The sequence below is a fragment of the Aethalodelphis obliquidens genome, unplaced genomic scaffold, assembly GCF_003676395.1.
Source record: "Aethalodelphis obliquidens isolate GAN/ISIS:26980383/991018 unplaced genomic scaffold, ASM367639v1 scaffold3, whole genome shotgun sequence".
NCBI classification, from domain to species: domain Eukaryota; kingdom Metazoa; phylum Chordata; class Mammalia; order Artiodactyla; family Delphinidae; genus Aethalodelphis; species Aethalodelphis obliquidens.
In genome coordinates, this window is record NW_020837947.1 from 68,113,369 (window position 1) to 68,135,176 (window position 21,808).

Here is a 21,808-nt window from a genome sequence, read left to right on the forward strand (position 1 = left end):
CAAAGACAAATATTATATGATATCACTTATATGTGGAATCTAAAAAATAATACAAATGAAGCTATATACAAAACAGAAACAGACTCACATAGAAAACAAACTTATGGTTACCAAAGGGGAAAGAGGTGGGGGGAGGGATAAATTAGGAGTATGGGATTAACATATACACACTACTGTATATAAAATAAACAATAAGGAATTACCATATAGCTCAGGGAACTGTATTCAATATCTTGTAAAAACCTATAATGGAAAATAATCTGAAAAAATATATATATATAACTGAATCACTTTGCTGTATACCTGAAACTAACACAATATTGTAAATCAACTATACTTCAACTTAAAAAAAGTACTTCACGCATGTAAATACGTACATGGTAGTTTTCATGTTATCATTTGTCAAAATGGGCTAACCACCACCCCTGTCCTGCCTATCCCATTGACTGCTATGAGAAGAACGTGCTGGAAAAGGCAGTGTAAAGTACTGTATAAATGTTCTGACTTCCAGCCCCTAGGCAATCGATTAGTATGGACCGCAGTAGTCCTGCAGAATCAGGAAGCGAAGCACTAGGAGAGTGTAGTCCATTATGCAGTTGTAAACACATCACTACTTTTATCATTAGGAAATCCCAGACCAGTCAATGTAAACAAACCCACCTAAGGCCTGCTTGACGATAGCACTTTTTAATTTACTGAAAACGGCTTTCCAGGTACTTAATTTTAAAGCCACCAATATAAGTTGGTGATTAATAATTTAAGGATGCTACATTAAAGTGGATAGATTTTTTTGGAGCAGTCTTTATGGCTTGGGTTTTCTTCCAGTTTAATTCAGTAGATGTTGACATTTGTTGGTCCTGAGCATTGCGGTACAGAATGCTTTTCTGCATTTTGACCTAAAGGAGATGAGTTCCAAGCACTCCTGGGCTTGGGTATAAACATAAGGGGACTCCCCATCCCTGAGGCAAGGAATCTGACTTCTAAAGACATATTTTTCTTCCACAAATGGCAAATATAAGAGAGTCCTTTCTGAATTATTTTATATAGGCTTCCCAGAATTTAAGTTTTATCCTATTGAATCTGAGAAACACTGCTTTTTTTTCCTACAAAGCTATTGCAGTTCACAAAATAATAATCTTTAGACTAGATTACTAGACATACTGGATTACTAGACACACCTCTCCACAACGGAAACCATCTAAGAACATGTCCCTTTACTGTTTTTTAACTGCAACAAATACTAAAATAGTTAAATGTCTGATGTAAACGTGAGTAAAGCCAGATACAGAAGTATGTTTAGACTTCTTCCAAGAAATCTTTTTCCCTCCTAGTCAGTTTTGACCCCTCTCACTGTTATCTCTCCTCCATCAGACTTGGAACCTCATCGTAGCCTGGAATGTGCTTTTGCATATTTTGGTTTTCCATCAAAATGCTCACAGCTCACTAGTCCGCTGCACATAACCGGGGATCAATAAATGGCTTTTGAGTGGATTTATTTAGTCTTTAGAACAATGTCTTTTGTAGTGCCATTTCAGATGAAGACTTCTAATCAAGAGTTGCTTGGCTCTCCAGAGTAATAAGACGGGAAGGCATTTTCTTTCTTTCTGGCAGAATAAAATCTGCATGTCCCGGTGAGAGCTGCGGAAACGTATAATTGATGTATTTTTGAAACGCTACCCTGGTTTCCTGTAACTCCTCCTCCAGGAAATCTTTCCAATTTGTCATGATTTCCAGTTGCTTCGCCATAGACAGCAGCTCCCGCTGAGTGTTAAGCAGTTTGTCCATCACATTTCTAAGCGTGGCCTGATGTGTTTTCTCCGCTTCTTGAAGCACTTTCTGAACCTCTTCTTGCTTCTGTTTCTGAGCCATGAAATAGTAGACGCTCATTTTATGTTCTTTTTCCTTTATCAGTTGGCTCACATTGTTCTCTTGATCCTTCATAACTGTGACACCAGCTCTCAAAAGTTCCTCCATGGCCTTTCTACAGAAAGGAACAAGGGTTGAATATTAATAGTTAGATGGATTAGCCACAAAAAAAAAAAGATTTTGTCTTTCACCGCAGATGTAGGAGAAATGCTTTCATGGTTTACATGAGTCACCAGTCTGAGACAGGCTGGTAGAGATGAGCTTTGATTAGATGTTAACAATAAAAAAATATTTTTCAGAGCAGGGAAGGTGCACATTGATTTCCCCACTGTGGGCTAGGGCGAGGCCACTAGTCTAGCGTCTAACGCTAACTTTAGGGACTCGAGTCCACTGTAGTCAGAAAAATATGAATGCAGAGATCTAAAAACAAATGAAGAAATAGCCTCAGATTTCCAAACCCCTAGAGAAAGTATTTCTATATATCAACCCAGCTACTCACCTTTAGCCAGAGGGGAGGATACTGTCTCACAGGGTGAGTTTAGCCCTATTCTTGATTCTATCTGAGCAATACTCTAAGACAGAAGTCTCAAACTTTTTGGTCTCAAGATCACTTTTCAGTCTTAAAATGACCAAGAAACTCAAAGAACTTTTGTTCATATGGGTTATATCTAGTGACCCTAACAGTTTTAAAAGTTAAATGTCAGACATTTAACAAACATTTATAAATTCATGTGAAGTATCGATAAATCCATTAAACATTAACATAAAACACTTACCTCGTAGGAAAAATATTTTTTCTAAATCAAAAAACTTTTGGTGAGGGCTTCCCTGGTGGCACAGTGGTTGGGAATCTGCCTGCTAATGCCGGAGACATGGGTTCGAGCCCTGGTCTGGGAAGATCCCACATGCCGCGGAGCAACTAAGCCCGTGAGCCACAACTACTGAGCCTGCGCGTCTGGAGCCTGTGCTCCGCAACAAGAGAGGCCACGACAGTGAGAGGCCCGTGCACCGCAATGAAGAGTGGCCCCCGCTCGCCACAACTAGAGAAAGCCCTTGCACAGAAACGAAGACCCAACACAGCCAAAAATTAAAAAATAAATAAATAATAAAAATTTAAAAAAATAAAAAACTTTTGGTGAGAAAAGTGGCATCATTTTACATTTGTGGCAAAACTCTTTACTGTCTGGCTTAATAGAAAAAAAGCTAGATTTTCGTTTCATTTCAATCTGTTGAGATATCACACATAAAACCCTGGAAAACACCACTACATACTCATGAGATAGAGTGAAAAGGCAAATCACATCTTAGTATTATTAAGAAAATAGCTTTGACCTTGGGGACCTGCTGAAAGGGTCTGGGCCCATACTTTGAGAACCACTGCTGAATGAATTCATAGGCCTCTGGTTATAATGTATACAATTATATAGAATTTATAGCAGCCAACTATAAACTCAATAGTAACTCAATGGTTAATATATTAACTCAAGGATTACTCAAACAAGTCTATGAGGCAGTTCAGTCTATGAGGCCTATTTTATAGATGAGGAACTGTGGCTCAGAGAGGTCAAGCAACTTGCTCAATTTCACTTAATTAGAAAAAGTGGCAAAACAAGTGCTACAACCCAGGCAGTCTGGGTTCAGGGCAAATCTCTTAGCCACTGAGATACACTTCTGGTGGATATCTCCTGATACCTAGTTGGAATAGAACCTCTAAAGATTTGAGGATTAAAAAACCTACAAATGTTGAATTCGAGTATTTATGTTGTTAATAAAAACCCTCCCCTCTCTGCCTCCTAGTCTAATACAGTCCTTCCAAGACTTACCCCAGCTTCTACCCTCCAAGGTGCAGTTTTCTCATTGTCTCTGATTCCTTCAACTTGACTGTCAAACCTGACAGATTTTCCCAATCTGGAGGTAAACATCATTTGTCCTGAGCCTCCAGCTGCTATGCTATTTTTCTCATTCCCTCTCCCACCAACTAGGCTATATCCGTTATTAATAAAAAGGGTCACCATTTATTGAGTACTTACTGTGTCCCAGGGACTGTGCTAAGCAATTTACATGCACTATATCTCATTTAATTTTCACCCACTGAAGCCGGTTCTATTTGTATTTATTATCTCTTATTATTCCCGTGTAACAGGTGAAGAAAGTGAGGCTTGGGGAGATAGTTATTGTTCAATGTCACACAATGGAGCAAATTGGAGAGTTCCCGCCCTTCAGTAGAACACATTGCCTGCTTCAATAGCATAAGAGATCACTATACATTTCTTATCAGGAGGGCAACACACTGAAAATAACATTTTAGAATTGTTATTCTGATAATATCAGGTAAACTGAATCCGAGTTGGGTGAAGTAGAGAGACCAATTTGTACTATTTTGTAACATTCTGAGTGTACAATGATCTAAATTAATGATGAAAGAGAAAGGGATAGGAAGAAGGAGAGAAAGGGGGAAATCCAAGAAATATTACAAAGTCACAAGTGCCAGAATCCATTATTGCTAGGATTTAGGGGCTACAGAAAGAAGAGGAATCAAAACCAACTTCCTGATTCTCAGCCCAGGTCACAGGACAATAGAGGCATAGATAGTGTTCAGAAGGTGCGTCTACACAAAACCTTAGGATTCAGGCTGATGATTTATAACTTTAGGATGTTGGTGAGATTGTGGAGATGATGATCAGAGCCCACGGGGCTTAGATCAGAAGGCACTGGAAGGCATTTCCTTGAGCCAGCCCCAAATCCCCAAGGAGGAAGTTACACCCCTTCTCCAGAACCACGGCTCCATCACAAGCAGGTGTGAGCTTCCTACTAGGTCAGCCTGGCTTTCTCTGGACCCACGCAGAGGAGGTGTCCATCTAAGGGGCTGACTAAAAAGCTCCACCAGAGCTGATCTCAGGTACATCTGCTCAAACTGTACCTTAGATGACACCAGCTCCCACCCTCCATGACAGCCCCCTTTAAACTCCTTACTACCAAAATCTGTTCTCGCTTAAAGGGATCTGATATTTTTTTAAATGTCCTTTCCAACTTTCGCCCGTTATTTTCCCAGTGTTGGTACAGCAAAAACCAACACTTCATTTCTCCATAGGCAATTCCTAAGTTACGCAGGGATCTGTTTCCAAAATTCATTTGTGCATCCAATGTTTGGAGAAACACTGAACGTAGCAGATCATTTGCCAGGTGAGCCCACAATGAGCTATTTCACTTGAACTACAGGGCTCTTAGCACTATTTTAATTAGCCATAACCAGTGTGCTTATAAGGAAAATATATTCTGATGTTCCACCTGAGACGCTGGGAACCTATTGCACCTGGTCTGCAGGAGGATTAGTGCTACCCATGCTGGGGCGGTAGACATCAGACGGGGCGGGGAGGAGAGGAGGCATCTCCAGAGTCCAACCTTCAGCAGCGCATTTCTATCTCTGGGGTATTAATGCTCCCAACTTCCCTTAGCTCCGCCTCGTTAAGCTCCCCACCTTCCCCTCCATGTGTTTGCTCATGCTGTCCCCACTCTTTTCAGTCCTTCACAAATGGGACCTCCTCCCTTCTCTCTAGGGCCCAAACCAAGACTAACTTCCTCCAAGAAACCCGCCTCACCACACAGCCCACACACTCTTTGCTTGATCTTTCCAGGACCGAGAACTCCTCCAGCACCCATGTGTTCTTTGCACAAGTCCCTCTAGCCTTGCTCAAAGGGGACAGCTATGCTTTACTTACTTCACATAATGTTGAGGCAAGAGCCTTATTCCTCAGTGCCCGAGCTCAGAACCACAGCCCCAGAAGGCACTTGATGAACTCTGGTGAAGTGAGCAGGGTGGCGTAAGGGAAGGTCACAAGCTTCGGTATCATACACACCAGGGTTTGTATCTTCTCCAGGTGACCTTGGGCAGTTGCTTAGTCTCTCTCTAAGACTCAGCGTGTTCATCTGAAGATACGAAAGATGACTGAATCCCCCAGGAAGGGATATGAGGATTCAATGAGAAGCATACAAAGGGCCTTGCATGTTCTAGTGTGGAATAAAGGGCAGCTGTCACCAGGAATTACAGCCATCACCACACACATTCCTGAGCAGTCACTTCAGTCATGCCTTTGCCTTGGGCAAGTAAATACTTAGAACCTTTCCGAGCAAGATGTTTATTTCTTTTTTCTTTTTTTTTACCTTTAAGAGAAAGAGTACAGTGTCTCCTAGATAATCTGTTTAGAACTCAATCACCTCAACCCACAAATAAAGTTTTCTGAGCATTTAACAAATTTGTCACAATATGTAAGTATTCTGAAGTCTTGAGTGAAAGTTTATAGCCAAGTAAGAGATCCACAGTGGAATTCTCAACAGTGGCCCTTCTCCATATATTAATTTCTGCAAATGCTCTAAAGAACGCTGGAATCTAGCAATGTCTCGAAATAAGACCTGGTGTGCTGCAAAGTGGGTTCAGCTGACTGGAACAAGCTTGAACCTTTGATAACTATTTAAAGAACACCCACCATGCGCGAGGTTCTCTGCCAGGCACCTGGAACACATCAATAACAAAATGGACATTCTAGATGGATATACTTAAAATAACAGGCATGGCAGTTCCCTAATCTTAGTCAACTGGCTTAATGAAAGGTGGCTGTTGAACCTAACAGAGGAAAGAGCCAAAGGGGGACAAAAGCGAAAGAGGGAAGGAGGAAGCAGGAGGCTGCCGGTGTGTGTGAAGAGAGGACCCAGAGGCTTCTTCAGGATGGACAGAGCTCCTGCAGATGGAGGGTGGGAAGCAGAGGGAGAGGAGAGCCACCTTCCACTGCTTTGGACCACAACTCACTCAGGAGTAACCGCCTTCTCTAACTTTCTCCTGAAATCCTCTTTCCTCTTCCTCCTCTGCCTCACAGTGACTTACAGCCTGTGCAAGAAGGGGGGACCACCAAAGAAGCAGCGGCTGCAGCCTTCATTCCTATTTATCTGCACCCCCTACAGAATTTTACCTTTGGCCCTATTCTGAACAGTTCTAACAAGGACGATTTTACCCATTAATTATATACAAACAGATCTGTTAACTCAAGCAGCAAAGCAAGAGACAAGTCCTAGCCCAGGAGGTGGAATACAAAGGTTTCAGTTTTGATCCTGCTGCTTCAGCTACATGAGCTTGGTCAGGTCGCTGAACACCTGGAAACCGAGGTTCTCTCTTGGCCACTAGGGCTCCAGATTGCTGTCCTGTTCAAACTGGCCAATTCCATCAAATGTTCATTACATATTATAAAATGGTTCCTTTGGTATTTTTCACACATATATATGAGATCCAATTTATGTAAAAATTATTTCAGATTATGCACATATATAAGGCTGTAAATACATCAAAAGGGCACAGAAGGATACAGACACCGTTCTTTAAAATGATCGTCTCTGGGAGACAGGGACGGGGTAGGAAGCAGTGAGTTGGGACTTTGCAATTTTTGCTCTCTATATTTCCATAAGGTCAACTTCGTTTACAGCATTATGACTTGTGTAATAAGAAAAAGACCAAAAGTAACCCATCCACAGTAGTGTATGGTATGGGCTAGAGAATGTGAAGACTGACTTATATGTGTCTGTGGAAAAGTATTTCTTGATTCCTCTCCGTCCCTAAAACTGGAGATATAGAATGAAAAACACAATTTTTAGAACAGTAGTTATCTCGCGAGAGGGGGGAAAGGAAGGAAATGAGGTTGAGGAAGAACATGGGACTTTTTAATCCCTTCAGATGGCTGGTAGGCCCTTGAGTATTCGTGTTATTTTTCTTTAAACCACACACACACACACACATATTCTACAATACACTATATATTGTTCTCTATGTTTGATATATTCCATAATAAAAATGTAAAAACAGGGCTTCCTTGGTGGTGCAGTGGTTAAGAATCCACCTGCCAATGCAGGGGACACGGGTTCGATCCCTGGCCCGGGAAGATCCCACATGCCGTGGAGCAACTAAGCCCGTGTGCCACAACTACTGAGCCTGCGCTCTAGAGTCTGCAAACCACAACTACTGAAGCCCATGCGCCTAGAGCCCGTGCTCCACAACAAGAGAAGCCACTGCAATGAGAAGCCCGCGCGCCGCATTAAAGAGTAGCCCCTGCTCACCGCAACCAGAGAAAGCCCGTGCACAGCAACAGAGACACAATGCAGCCAAAAATAAAAATAAAAAATAAGTAAATTTTAAAAAAAATGTAAAAACGCAAAATCTGGGAAATATCCACCTATGTGCTTCAACCTTATCCCTTTCTCCAAGTTGATTCTGACAGAGTAAGACACTGATTTGCAGGGGTGCCCCCTGGAGTACCTTCTCTGGGCCTGGATCTCCTCCTGGGCTATGTGCCTCTCCTGGGCCCGGGCTTCCTCCACAGCCTGGACTTTCTCCTGGTGGCACTCCATCATGATCCTCTGGATCTTGCTGACCATGCGTTGCTCGGCAGCCAGGCGTTCTCGCTGCAGTTCTTGCTCCATGTTTTGATGCAACTCCATCTTGGTCTTAGATACCATTTCCTTAAGCAACAGAAAAACTAGGTTTAGGTGTTACAGCTTTGATGTTTAAAAACGTTATTCAAATCATAATTCATCTGCCCGATGGAATGTACACCAGTTAAGCCTAATGATTTAAAAGAAGAGTGTATTTAAAAAAGAAGCAGACTCACAGATATAGATCTAACTAATGTTTACCAGTGGGGAGAGGGAAGGGGGAGGGGCAATACAGGGGGTGGGGAAAAAAAGGGGATTATGGGCTTGTATGAAATCATGTGTGTGAAACTTCTGAATATTGTAAAGCACCATAGAATTTAAAATCTTTCATTCAATAAAAAAATATTTTTTTAAAAAAGTAAAGGAATACAGAAGAAAAAATGGAAAAAGAAAAAAAACTGGAATGGTATATCCATACCATGGAATATTACATGGCTATTAAAAGGAAAAAATAAAGAAGAGTGTATACTATATGGAAAAGTTTCATTTATAATGATGTTAAGTAAAATCAGAAATGCACAAACTAGCATAAAATACGTATATAGATAATATTGGAAAGGAATTGCAAAAAGAAAAGTAATTGGGTCACAGGTATTTTTTCTTGATTGTCCAAATATTCTATAATGTCCTATTACCTTTATCCATGATTAGAAATACAGAACATGATACTGCTTTAGGAAGTCAGTCCTGGAAAATGGCAGAAATAATGACTATGAGAGTCTCCCGGGTAGGAGGACACCTGAGGCCCGGGCAGCAAGCACCGCACACGACCGCAGTCACAGGAAGCTGCCTGCCAGTCCCCACTGTCGTTCTGGAGCATTCCAGCTCATTCGAGCTGAGGGGCTCTTCCTCGTTCACAAAGGGGACGGGAGCAAGGGCTCCACTGCGCCAAGGTAGAAGGACCTGTGGAGCCTTCAGCCGAGTAAAAAGAGGAGGCACTTGCCAAACCAGGACCTGAGGGAAACAGGCTCCCAAGGAAAACCCTGTATCCCTGGAAATGTCCACTGACAGCACAGTGTGACAGGCACAGTGCTAGGACCGATGCTACAGACAGAAGGAGGCTGGAATCCTCCTCGGGACTCACTGCCTAGCAGAGGAGACCCAGACCCCATCCTGCAACCAGTGGTTTAACAGAAACACATGCCAGAAAGGAGGGGCAATTAATTCCATCCAGGAGTTTCAAAACTTTCATTTAAAGGTCAGTTTGTATCTGTTTCAGAGATAAGAGAGAACATAAAGAAATAAAGGTGCTCAATATTCTGTGATAACCTAAATGGGAAAAGGATTTCATAAAGTACAGAAACATGTATAACTGAATCACTTTGTTGTATACCTGAAACTAACACAACATTATAAATCAACTCTGCTCCAATATTAAACAAAATTAAAAAAAAAAAAGAGAGAATAGGGGCTTCCCTGGTGGCGCAGTGGTTGGGAGTCCGCCTGCTGATGCGGGGGACGCGGGTTCATGTCCCGGTCCGGGAAGATCCCACATGCCACGGAGCGGCTGGGCCCGTGAGCCATGGCCGCTGGGCCTGTGCATCCGGAGCCTGTGCTCCGCAACGGGAGAGGCCACAACAGTTGAGAGGCCCGCGTACCGGAAAAAAAAAAAAAAGAATAAAAACAAAAGAAACGAAGTTATTTCACAGAGTGAGTCAGTGGAAGAACTAGGAACAAAAGCAGGATTCTCGCCCACCAGCTACTCGTTTCATTGCTGGCTGTGATGCTGGGGTCTTTCCAGAGATTCATCAGTTTATTTTCCTTCCAGAAACGCCATCCGGGCTTATAAGACAGTGAGGTTCCTCCCTCCCTCCTCCTCCCTGTCTCCCAGAGACAATCACTGAGCAGGGAATGGAAGGTTCTGCTACAGGTAATAAGCCTGAGTCTCTATCTTGTAGTCAGAGGCCGTTGTTTAACGCCTTACGGGATATTTCAACTTCTTAGGGACTATTTCTGGGTTTTCAAGTACAGTTTCAGTAACTGAGATTGCTGAATGGTTGAACCTTAGATAGATGAAGTATTATCATAATACATTTCTATTTGAATCATAGAATTTAAAAATGACACACCAGCCCTTTATTTTGACTGGGTTCTGAACAAGGATTCAGAGAATTAAACCCTGTCCCTCTTTTATGTAATGGTTTAATAAAATCAAAATCATTTTACTGCCTCATACAGCATGTCCAATACCCATTTAAAGCTACGAAAAAATAATTCAATGACCTACTGTTTGGCAGTGTTCTTACTCAATGGAAAGCCTTCCAGTTAAATTACTTTTACTGAAATGCATTTTGAGTGAATCAGCCTCTACCTGGAGATAAGAGACAGCCTCATGAAATCCATGCTCTTCACTGTGCAGATGTTTGACAGACCTTCCTTTATTACACAATGCCTCCCTCATGAGAAGTTTCTCTCAGGTATCACATGGAGGAAGATCTGGGCCATCTGAGTACCGGATTTGTTTTTACCTCATGGACATGGTGATTCATAGCACTTTCCTCTGTGCATTGACTGTAGAAAGCTCAAGGGCCAGCTATGGTAACTGCACAGGACCTCGTGGCATACAGACATTTCCAAGTTTCGGATTCACACCTGACTTCATTCTATTTCCTACTCTCATTTTCCCTTAGCTTCCATTTTATTATTTACTTTTTAATATTATTGTATTTGAATAAGATAATACTAGCACCTTTTCAAAATCCTATCTGTCCATTGGACAAGACCTGGAAATTTTATTTAACAGCAAGCATCTGACACCCAAATTCTTAACATCACAGAAGAGCAATACCTGGTGATTTCTACGTCCCAGAATGTAATGCTGTTTGGTTCTAGAAGAATTTGGTTTTCTGCTCTCTATATGGGTAATCTCAAACTTTAATATGAGAGAATATGTGTGACTTTATATGTGTTTATATCAAACTTTAATATATGTGAGAACCACATGGGCTGCTGGGTAAATACGCTGCCAATGACTCTGTAGGTCAGGTGGAGCCCAGGAATCTGCAGGTAAGTAGGCTCTAAGGAGGTGGTTCAGAGACACCCCCTGAGGAGCAATAGCGATGTCTGTCTGAGGACCCTACAGCTGAAACAACCCTCCACATCCCTCTTAGACAAATCACTCATTCATCATCATAATAAAAAAAAAAAGCCCCTGAGACTTTTTTAGAATAATTTGGAAAGGTCAACCTCCCTCTTTAAACTTTTTTAGGACTTCTTCTATTTTAACACTAAGTGCATCAACTCAACACAAAGACTATATGGGGTACCATCAAATTACCTAGAGCAAGACTAGGAGGCAAGCTCCTTGCAACAGGCATCACTTCTAAGCTACCCTTGCCTCATCACACCCTAATGCCAGGAGGGATATTTAAAATGTGGATCCTCTGGCTGCAGCACAGGACAGGGTCCTAGAGGCCCACACCCATGGAAACGGTTGCCCCTTCAAATTGCTGGGCTGCGGGAGGTCCAGGGTGGTGAAGGTGTTAGGGGCCCGGGGAGTGGTGATTTACCAATTGATAGAGGAGTATTTCACTATTCAAGAACCAGTGTGGCCATTCCAGTCCCAGCTAGCTGAGCAGCAGGTCTATCTGGACATGCTATAAACGCTCCTCCTGTTTCGGAGTGAAATCAGGGATGGCCACTGGAGCCAAGCAGGGAGGGTCAACCGTCCCTTAGGAGCCCTGGGGTGGAGCTCCCTTTCCTGCCAGAAAGTTTTCTGAGGACAGTCTATTTAATCTCACCTGGTACAGAGCTGACACATGGCAGGTGCTCACGGCCGAAACGAGAGACAAAAGGGCCCATGGTCCCTGAACTGTTTATTCGTTATGTTCTTATTGAATTAGGCCAAACCTGGGTCCACACTTCTGCCACTTTCCCTCCAGCCTCTGCCCAGGAATCATTACACCTGCATCGTGCCCTGTTCTGTCCCTCCTGTGACCCACATGTGAAAATAGTTCTGTTTTTTCCTTTGAGCAGAGTTTGGGACTGAACTGTGTGAGGAACCCCTGGGTCTCTGCCTGGACAGTTTACTGACTACCCAGAGTCGTGTACTGGAACAAGTTACAGGCTGGAAAGAGTTCCCCTCATTGTGTGACCTCTGGTCCTGCAGGAAATACCTGAGAAACAGAGGTCCCTCTTGGCATTGCGGTAAACGCAAACTTAGGAAAAAGGATGCAATCAGAGAGCTCAGGAGAAGGGAGAGAAGCGCCTGCTTCCTCTGTTCAGCCCGTTTTCACACTTACAAAGTCAAGGCACCGTCCTGGCACCGGGACAAGGGTGGTAGTGAGGCAGACACACCCTTATGAAGGCTGCAGGCAGATGGCGATCACATATTCAACAAGTAATCAATCCTCCAATCTATTTACTTACACCAGTGCTAGGTGGTGATGCTGTTAAAGAGGGCAGGGTGACCAGGACAGTGTATGGGTAGCAGGACAGAGCTGATCAGGTAAGGTCTCCCTTGACCAGTGATGTCTGATGAAGTGCAGGAAGAACATTCTGGCAAAGTCCCCAAGGTGGGAAAGAGTGTGGTGCATAAATGTTTGAGGGTCCAGGAGAAGGGCACTGAGAGGAGGAAAGAGAGCCAGTGGCAAGGGAAGTAGAGTGCAGGCAGCGGTGCCTCCTTCATACCTTAACCCCATAAAGGTTTGGGTTCATTATATCAAAGGCCATTCATTATGCTTCATTATGCCAAAGGGATTCTCTTGCACCCATGCATCACTGTTGCCATGGAGTCCAGCATATCTTCTGTGAAAATCCTGGGCCTCCCAACCAACCTCCATGGAACACGCCAGAGCTTTTCACTAAAGTACCGCTAAAAAGACAACAAACAAGCCACTATAAAAACCTGTAAATCTTTTTGATGTTCCTCTTTCAGAATCTGGATTTTCATTTTGTGCATGTCACTTGCTTCTTCAAGGGCTTTCTTCACTGCTTCTCTTTGGCGTTCATCTGCCTTTGAAAGAGTTCATTTATTTATTAATATGTATCAGGTTTTCATGTTTAATGAAAACTAGCAACCACCCTGGGGCCCCTGACTACTGGCTCTGTTCCCATCTCAAACCTCCCATAGCAAACTAGGCCTCAGCCAGAGATGCCCTAACACGGCCCAAACCGTGGCTAAAATCACTGTTTCAGGAATTGCTAAGGAGAGCTTTACTGCAGCCTGCTGGGTTGTCTTTTTTCTTTGGCACTTTATTTCTTGCTTGATTGACTATCAAAGTCATGTATGCTCATCGCAGAAAATCTGGAAAATACAGAGAAGTGGAAAAATGCACAAAGCCTGAAATTACTGAGAAGGGAGGCTGAGTACCATCCCAGATCCCCTGCATCAGGGTCTTCAGGAAGAGGTTTCATTATTTTATTTCAAGAGAATGCCCAGAACATTAGTTATATTTAAATTGTAGATTGTTATATTTAAATTGTACATTATTCACAAAAGCATTCTCTTGTGTTAGGGTAGTTAATTAATGGCTCACAATCAATTTAAATTTTATTATTATTGATAAGGATACATATCTAGTAAGAGTTTTATTTCTATTACCCTTTGCACTGGAGCATTTTATACTTTCGAAGTACTTTAATACCAAGCTTTTGCTGGGACTAATGCTGGGCAATTCCAACACTCTTTGCTATGATGTTTACTTTATAGAGAAACCGAGAAATAATGTTCTAGCACTGTGGGTTGTCCTGCTCTCAAGGAGCGCTAGTTTTCTTTAGGAAGTCACATATGGCATTTTCTCTCTAACTGGAAGAAGTGGGAGCTGGAGGATTGAGATTCTGCTTCGCTGAAGTGTCTGGGATCTGACCGTGAGCCCCAAGACCCTCAAATTGCCTCCACGGCCCTCGGCAGTCGCATGGACAAGGTGTCAAGGACTTTGGAGCGAAGGGGTGCTGGGAGAGGGGGTGAAAAGGAGAGTCAGCTATGACGCGGCATTTGGAAAAAACAGGCACTTAGGGGCATTACACACTGCACAAACGAATGGTCTACTATATATTAAATATTAAGCAATAATAAACAACTACAACAAGAATGTCTTTTTAAAAAGGTTTTAATCCCATGAGAATAAAGGGAGCAGGCAGGAGTCATCCACACAGAGGGGCAATTTAGACAGAAGGAAGCTCCTGATGATCTCTACTTCTTACTGAGCACCTACTGTGTGCCGGGCACATTATTTCATTGAACTCTCTCAATAATCCTACAGAGTGAGTATTACTGTTCCTCTTTTACATTTGAAGACGCCAAGACTACGGAATTGAAGAACTTGCTACCCTGGTCCCACAGACGCCAGCATTCAAGTCGGTTCTGCCTGACTCCACTCTTTCATACAAATCCAAAACGTGAAAGAACCACAAAGATGCATTCAGGTTGATTTCCAACTTCCTTTACCTTAGCCCATATGGCAGCTTCTGCTTTTGCAATACGTTCTTTGAGTAAAGCTTCTTGAAACTGCTCTCCTTTATTCAGAATATCTGTCCCAATATCTGTGTGTTTGAAGAGAAAAAAGAAATCACAAATATCCACAGACTGTTTCTTGGCTTTCCTTTTCACTGTTATCGAGTTATTTATTAGAGTTATCTAAGAAATATATCCTTTCAGGAAATGTCAGTCTTTAAAGATACCCATGAAAGGGGTAAGTTCTTTTCTAACTGATTAAGAGGGAACTCACAGCACTGTGTATCAGACCCACTCCACAGGGAGGCAACTGGGGAAGTAAAATAAAAAGTAAAAAAAAAAGTAAAATAAAACTACACACCAAAGAAAAAAAGTACATGTAAGGTCTGCACCTGAATTAACAGTATTGATCCAACACCAATTTCCTGGTTTTGACAGTGTAGCAGCATTATGTAAGGCATCGATGAGAGAAGCTGGATGGGAACTCTCTGTTCTATTTTTAAAACTTATCAGTCTTCAACTATTTCCAAATAAAAAACTATTAAAATATGTAAAAAATATTTTAAAACTTAAAAGAAAACCCCACAAGCTGAGGGCCGATTCTGAAGGTTCTAATTTACCGGGTCTGTGTTGGATTAGTATTGTAATAGGGAAGAACAAATCTGACTCCATATTAGATCTGTTTCTTTTACTTTAACCTTTGTATTCTATTGTTTTGCTTAGAGTTAAGAATGTTGCCTATAGCCTGAAATTTACAGGATAGCCCATTCTCAAGGTTCTGACCTTTAAAGGTGTTAACACTTCCCCATTCATATAGAGATAAAAAGTTGCAGAACAGAGAATAAAATTTGTCTTGTTGGAGGTTACAGTAACATCATGACCTGACCTACCCAGACAGCTGCAAGAACAAAGGATTCCTGCACCAAGAAGTCTGCAACAACCAGCCACCCCCCACCGCCCCTTTTAATATAAAAGAAGCCTGATTTCTGAATGGGGTACCATGGTTCTCTAGGACGTTAGTCTGCAATCTTCTGGGTCTGCTGGCTTTCCAAATAAAGTCGTTATTCCTTGCCCTGAGTCACTTGATTTACTGGCCTGTAGTATGGTGAGCAGAACAGGTTTGGACTCGGTAACAGTATTTTTTTTTTTAATGGGTAAATTTGCTTTATCAGATAAATTCACAGTTAATGCAGAATTTCACTTTCTTAATTTATATTAAAGATTAAAGATAATGTATCTTTATTATACATACTAAGATTTCAATTATTTTAAAACCCACTAATTCATTTAATATTGCAATTTGCATGGCAATAAACAATGAGTTCTAACTTTCTTAAAGGTGTGTATAGCAATTTAAAATACAATGAGTCTTCTTTTCAGTTTGTAGCACCTGACTTAAGACCTTTATAAAAACAGATTTTAAATTCATTTAATGTACTCATTAAGATTCATTATCACTGTTTCTCTTGTAAAGAAAACAAATTTCAATTGCTATTTCCCAGACTATATTGAGCAATGGTGTACATTATTTTCAAATGGTTAGCAGAATTTTACTCACATAAATTTATAGCCAGAAAAAGAACTCAGCTTCTCTGAATGCCTATCCACTCAAAACAATGAAAATAATGTATAAAATGGATTTGAGGGTCTGACCTCCTATTTAACATTATCAAACACTTTCCGAGTATTCCTAGAAAATATTTTAAAATATATGCAAATATTCTACCATATGACAAACCATCATTTCTTTAACCATTTCCCAATTGTTCATCTTTATCATTTGTAATTTTTTTACATCACGAATAGCACTTTGAAGAGCACCCTCAACCATAGCTTTAAGCCAGACATTATATCTTTAGGATAATGTCAAGAAGTGGGTCATGGGCTTCCCTGGTGGCGCAGTGGTTGGGAGTCCGCCTGCCGATGCAGGGGACGCGGGTTTGTGCCCCGGTCTGGGAGTATCCCACATGCCACGTCCATGAGCCATGGCCGCTGAGCCTGCGCGTCCAGAGCCTGTGCTCCGCAACGGGAGAGGCCACAACAGTGAGAGGCCCGCGTACCGCAAAAAAAAAAAAAAAAAAAGTGGGTCAAACAGTGCAGATGGTTTTAAGGCTTTTAATATACTTTACCAAATAATCTCCAGAACAGCTTAAACAACTATTACCAACAATATGTTAATAGGCCCACAAAGTGAACTTGGCTGGTAACAGTAAAGCAAATTCAACTACAGATCCATGAGATGCTCAAGCATCTCAAAACTATCATACCAAAGGAGCAAGGAGACAGTTATCACTGGTGATGAAGCCAAATTCAAATTCTTCAAAATATCACTCAGCTTAACAACAAAAAAATCAAGATTTGATTAAATCATGATTATTTAAAAATAATCAACAGAAAAGCTTTCCACAGAAAGTCGTTTTTCCAAAAATGTCCCCCCGATGCAGGGGACACGGGTTCATGTCCCGGTCCGGGAAGATCCCACATGCCGCGGAGCGGCTGGGCCCGTGAGCCATGGCCGCTGGGCCTATGCGTCCGGACCCTGTGCTCCGCAGCGGGAGAGGCCACAGCAGTGAGGGGCCCGCGTACCGCAAAAAAAAAAAAAAAAAAAAAGTTAAAAAGAAAACGTCAGTACCAAATGACCAAAATTTTTTATTTGACTAAATTCTATTTCATGCATAAGCATGACACCCTCTCCTGTTTATTAGACTTTGGCAATAAAAAAAAAAAAGCAGCCTTGTACAGAACAGTGAAAATGCCAGGGGTGAGGGTAGGCTACAGTTTTACTGTAGGATAAATATATATATATATATATATATTTTTTTTTTTTTAAAGACCTCTTTCCCTTTGGCCATATCAACAATCAGTTCAGATCATTAAATACAGACAAATTTTCAAAATTGCTTCTTCACTTCTCCACGATCTTCAATGCTATTATCATCCACTCTGGCCATTTTTCCTGAATGCCATCACTTATGTCATCTGTAAAGTCTCCCTGAATGCTGATTTCATCCTCCCCTATTAATGAGGCACCCAGGAGAATTTCTGAGCAAAAATCCTTTGTGCTTCTTCAAGATCGATTTCAAAAGTTGCAAGGCCACACACTCTTGTTAGTATTTCTTCTTTGCTCTGGGAATTTTGGCTATCATAACCTTTTGTAGTACAGTCTTCTTTTTTTGTTTTGTTTGACCCCTTCCACCTCTTTTGTTTTTTCTTCTCTTCCTCTTCCCCTGCTGTTCCTTGACCCTCACTTCTTGTTCCAGCTTCTCGTTCGGGTGAATTTTCTACAGTAAGTTTTGCAAACTCATTTGATAAATTCTTCTCTAACCATTGTCGACATTTAGCAACATCAGACATATATTCACAGTACTCTGTTGGTAATGAATAGACTCCGCAGTAAAGGATTCGAAGTGGGTAAGCTGCATCTAACTTGGTATTGCTCCTCGGGTCTCCTTTGCAATCATGCCCACCGGATTCAGAAATGTCAGCAGCCATTTCAAAACCCTGGTGGTCGCACAGTCTCCGCCATCTCCACGCTCGCCACTACCACCAGCTGAAGTGACACATGAGACTCCTCTTCCCCGGCCACAGCCGCCCAAGAGCTCGGTAACAGTATTAAATCCAATGAGTCTGTGTTTGGATTTAAAAGTTCTGTAGGACACTGCCAGGGTTGAGAACTACCCTATGCAATACCCATTAGCATTTATACAGACATTTCAACATGCTTTAATTTATTCACTTAATGTTTGGATTCAAATATCCTAGGAGGCATAAGGAATCAACCAATAAAAGCATATTAAGAATAGATATCCACTGCTCTGGGTGTAAAAGGTCAAATCATTATAGAAATAATAATTAATAAGTCATACTAAACAGTTACTAAAAGTTAAAAGCAGTTATCAGTTTTAGTATTGATATTTTTAGAGGATGATCCCAATTTGATCTCCCGCTACATTTTAGCTTTTTCAAAACACCGTCCATTCTCTAGCTTCTTACATGTTCAAAGATCAGGAGTGAAATTAAATCACCACTAATTTAACATATTAAGGAAGAGAGGATATGAGAAGTATTTTGAGAGTTCTTAGGAAAACACTTTTAAGGCTTAAAGTCAGACTGAAAAATCTGACGGAGATGAGGAGAGAAGGAAACCTGTAATTACAACTTGATTTGCTTACTAGAAGTGTATATATGGGGGGGAGGGATAAATTGGGAATTTGGGATTAACAGATACACACTACTATATATAAAATAGATAAACAAGGACCTACTGTATAGCACAAGGAATTATACTCAGTATCTTGTAATAACCTATGATGGAAAACAAGCTGAAAAAGAACATATATTTATATAAAAGAATATATATTTTATATATATTTTATATAAAATATTTTATATAAAAATTTAAAATATTTATATAAATTTTTATATTTATATATATATAATGAATCACTTTGCTATATACCTGAAACATGGTAAATCAACTATATTTCAATAAAAATTTTTTAAAAATACAAAAGGATTTAAAAGAGGAAGAAAAAGAAGTGTATATATAGTACATATTCTGTTACCCAGATCTACCTACTTTTATGTCACCAGCTACTAATATAGTTTTACCATATGCTAACGCATATATATGAAATCTAAAAAAAAATGGTTCTGATGAACCTAGTGGCAGGACAGGAATAAAGACGCAGACATAGAGAATGGACTTGAGGGCGGGGAGGGGGAAGGGTAAGCTGGGAGGAGGTGAGAGAGTGGGATGGACATATATATACTACCAAATGTAAAATAGATAACAAGTGGGAAGCAGCCGCATAGCACAGGGAGGTCAGCTCGGTGCTTTGTGACCACCTAGAGGGGTGGGATACGGAGGGTGGAAGGGAGACGCCAAGAGGGAGGGGATATGGGGATATAAGTATACGTACAGCTGATTCACTTTGTTACACAGCAGGAACTAACACACCATTGTGAAGCATTATACTCCAATAAAGATGTATTAAAAAAATATAGTTTCTTTCACCCATGTATTAAGGTATTACTTAGAGATATTTCCTCTCCTGTGTGTATGGAAGGTGCCCAATTATGAGGAAGGGCAAAAAGAACTCTCAGTTACTATTATGTGCCAGACTTTAGAATAGGTACAAATATTTCATTAAAGCCTCAAGACAAATCTGCAAGGTAAGTATTAACATACCTATTTACATATAAGGAGACAGACTGAGAGACTAAGCATACTGTCAAGGCACACAACTGGGAAGTGGAGAACTGGATTTCAACCCACATTCTTCTCATGCCAAACAGACACCCCTGCAGGACAAGCAACTTTGATCAGGAGGGCTGATCAAAGTCTACACATCAGGAAGAATGTCATATAATGCTATGAAACATTAGAACAAAGAGAAACAGCAAAGTCACTTACCCAGTATATCTTTGTGAGTGTAAAAGCGTGTCTTAAATGGCTTGTACTCATGGATCTGTTTGAAGATTTTCCCAAAGGGGGCTGGTGGAATTATCTTATTACATACAGCACAGCAAACAAAGTTTGTGTAATTCGGATTTCTGATCATAATTAAATTTGTCTTTTACTACGTACAGCCAAAACACTCTTTTAGGATCAGAAAAAGTAATTTTAAGAAAAGCTAGATGTTTGAGAAAGCTGGAAGAGGTTCAAGGTTTGAAGATAATGCTAGAGGCCTGCAAGGATTAAATGATTTGCCATGATTAGGTAGTGGTTATGTGCCTAATGGTAAAGAATGGTAATGAAAGCCTCTGCCATTATAAGGTCTGGGCACTGGATTTGGGAAGATTTAAGCAGTTGCTCCCTCCTAGACTCTAGATTAAACTGTTAACTTACTTAGCAACTGTTGCTAGGTAAGGCAAGCTTTGCTCATAAAAGCGACTAGAAATAATGACTAAAGGGAACATGGTACAGCTGTTCATTTCCCAGATACCTTCTGTATTAGTTTCCTTCTGGGGTTGTAACAAATTACCACATATTTAGTAGCTTAAAACCACACAAATTTATTCTCTTGCACTTCTGGAGGTCAGAAGTCCAAAATGAGTCTTATGGGGCTAAAATTAAGATGTTAGCAGCACTGGTCCTTCTGGAGGCTTTAGGGGAGAATCTGTTTCCTTGCCTTTTCCAGCTTCCAGAGGCCACCCACGTTCCTTGGCCCATGGACTCACATCAATATAGCCTTTTCTCTTCCTGTTTGCAGGGTGACATTGCTTCTTCCTCTGATCATCTGCCTCCCTCTTATAAGGACTTCTGTGATTCTATCAAGTCCACCCAGATAATAAAGGATAATTTCCCCATCTCAAAATCCTGAACTTAATCACATCTGTCAAGACCCTTCTGCCATATAATGGAACATATTCACAGGTTCTAGGGATTAGTATCCAAACATCTCTGGGGTGGCTGGGGGAAAAGGAATATTATTCAGCCTGCTATACTTTCTGTTAAATGGTTTGTTTTAAAGAATTGACTTTTGGGGCTTCCCTGGTGGCACAGCGGTTGAGAGTCCGCCTGCCGACTCAGGGGACACAGGTTCGTGCCCTGGTCCGGGAAGATCCCACATGCCGCAGAGCGGCTGGGCCCGTGAGCCATGGCCGCTGAGCCTGTGCGTCCAGAGCCTGTGCTCGGTAGCGGGAGAGGCCCGCGTACCAAAAAAAAATTTTAAAAAAAGAAGTGATTTTTTAGGCCAGAAAAGGAGGGAGTTTAATTTTTTTCAGGTTATCTATAAATATGTTTTTGTGCCATGGCAATAAAACTGGGAAATATCACAAGTGTCTTAAAGGAATATTTACTTTCATTAAGCAAGCACTCAAAATTACTAAGCTTGGTTTTAAAAATCAGAGTTAACTAATTTGTTGTCCTTGTTTTAAAATGGAAAGTCCTACATCTCAAGAACCCTCTTGATGCCTGGCAAACTGGGACAGATTGGTCACCCGATAAGGGTATAAAATAATAAGTAACTTCACTGTTTACGTCAGGAAATTCTTATCAACTTGTCAGTTGAACTGCTCGCTCCTCTGGGCAAATAGCTCTTCTATCAGAAGAGACTGCTTCCCTAGGCA

The 21,808-nt window shown here is 41.2% G+C and overlaps 1 protein-coding gene and 1 pseudogene across 1 annotated transcript; both read right to left on the reverse strand.

Annotated features, from left to right (window-relative positions):
• Positions 1–666: 666 nt before the first annotated feature.
• CUNH6orf163 (chromosome unknown C6orf163 homolog) lies at positions 667–21,255 on the reverse strand. The gene is made up of 5 exons (XM_027091075.1): positions 20,151–21,255; positions 14,729–14,823; positions 13,187–13,294; positions 8,165–8,367; positions 667–1,981 (listed from the first exon to the last, which is right to left on the reverse strand). The coding sequence occupies exons 1-5, from the start codon at positions 20,296–20,298 to the stop codon at positions 1,546–1,548; spliced, it is 990 nt and encodes a 329-aa protein (XP_026946876.1). The 5' UTR covers positions 20,299–21,255; the 3' UTR covers positions 667–1,545.
• Positions 17,371–18,928, reverse strand: LOC113611725 (density-regulated protein pseudogene; annotated as a pseudogene).
• Positions 21,256–21,808: the final 553 nt, after the last annotated feature.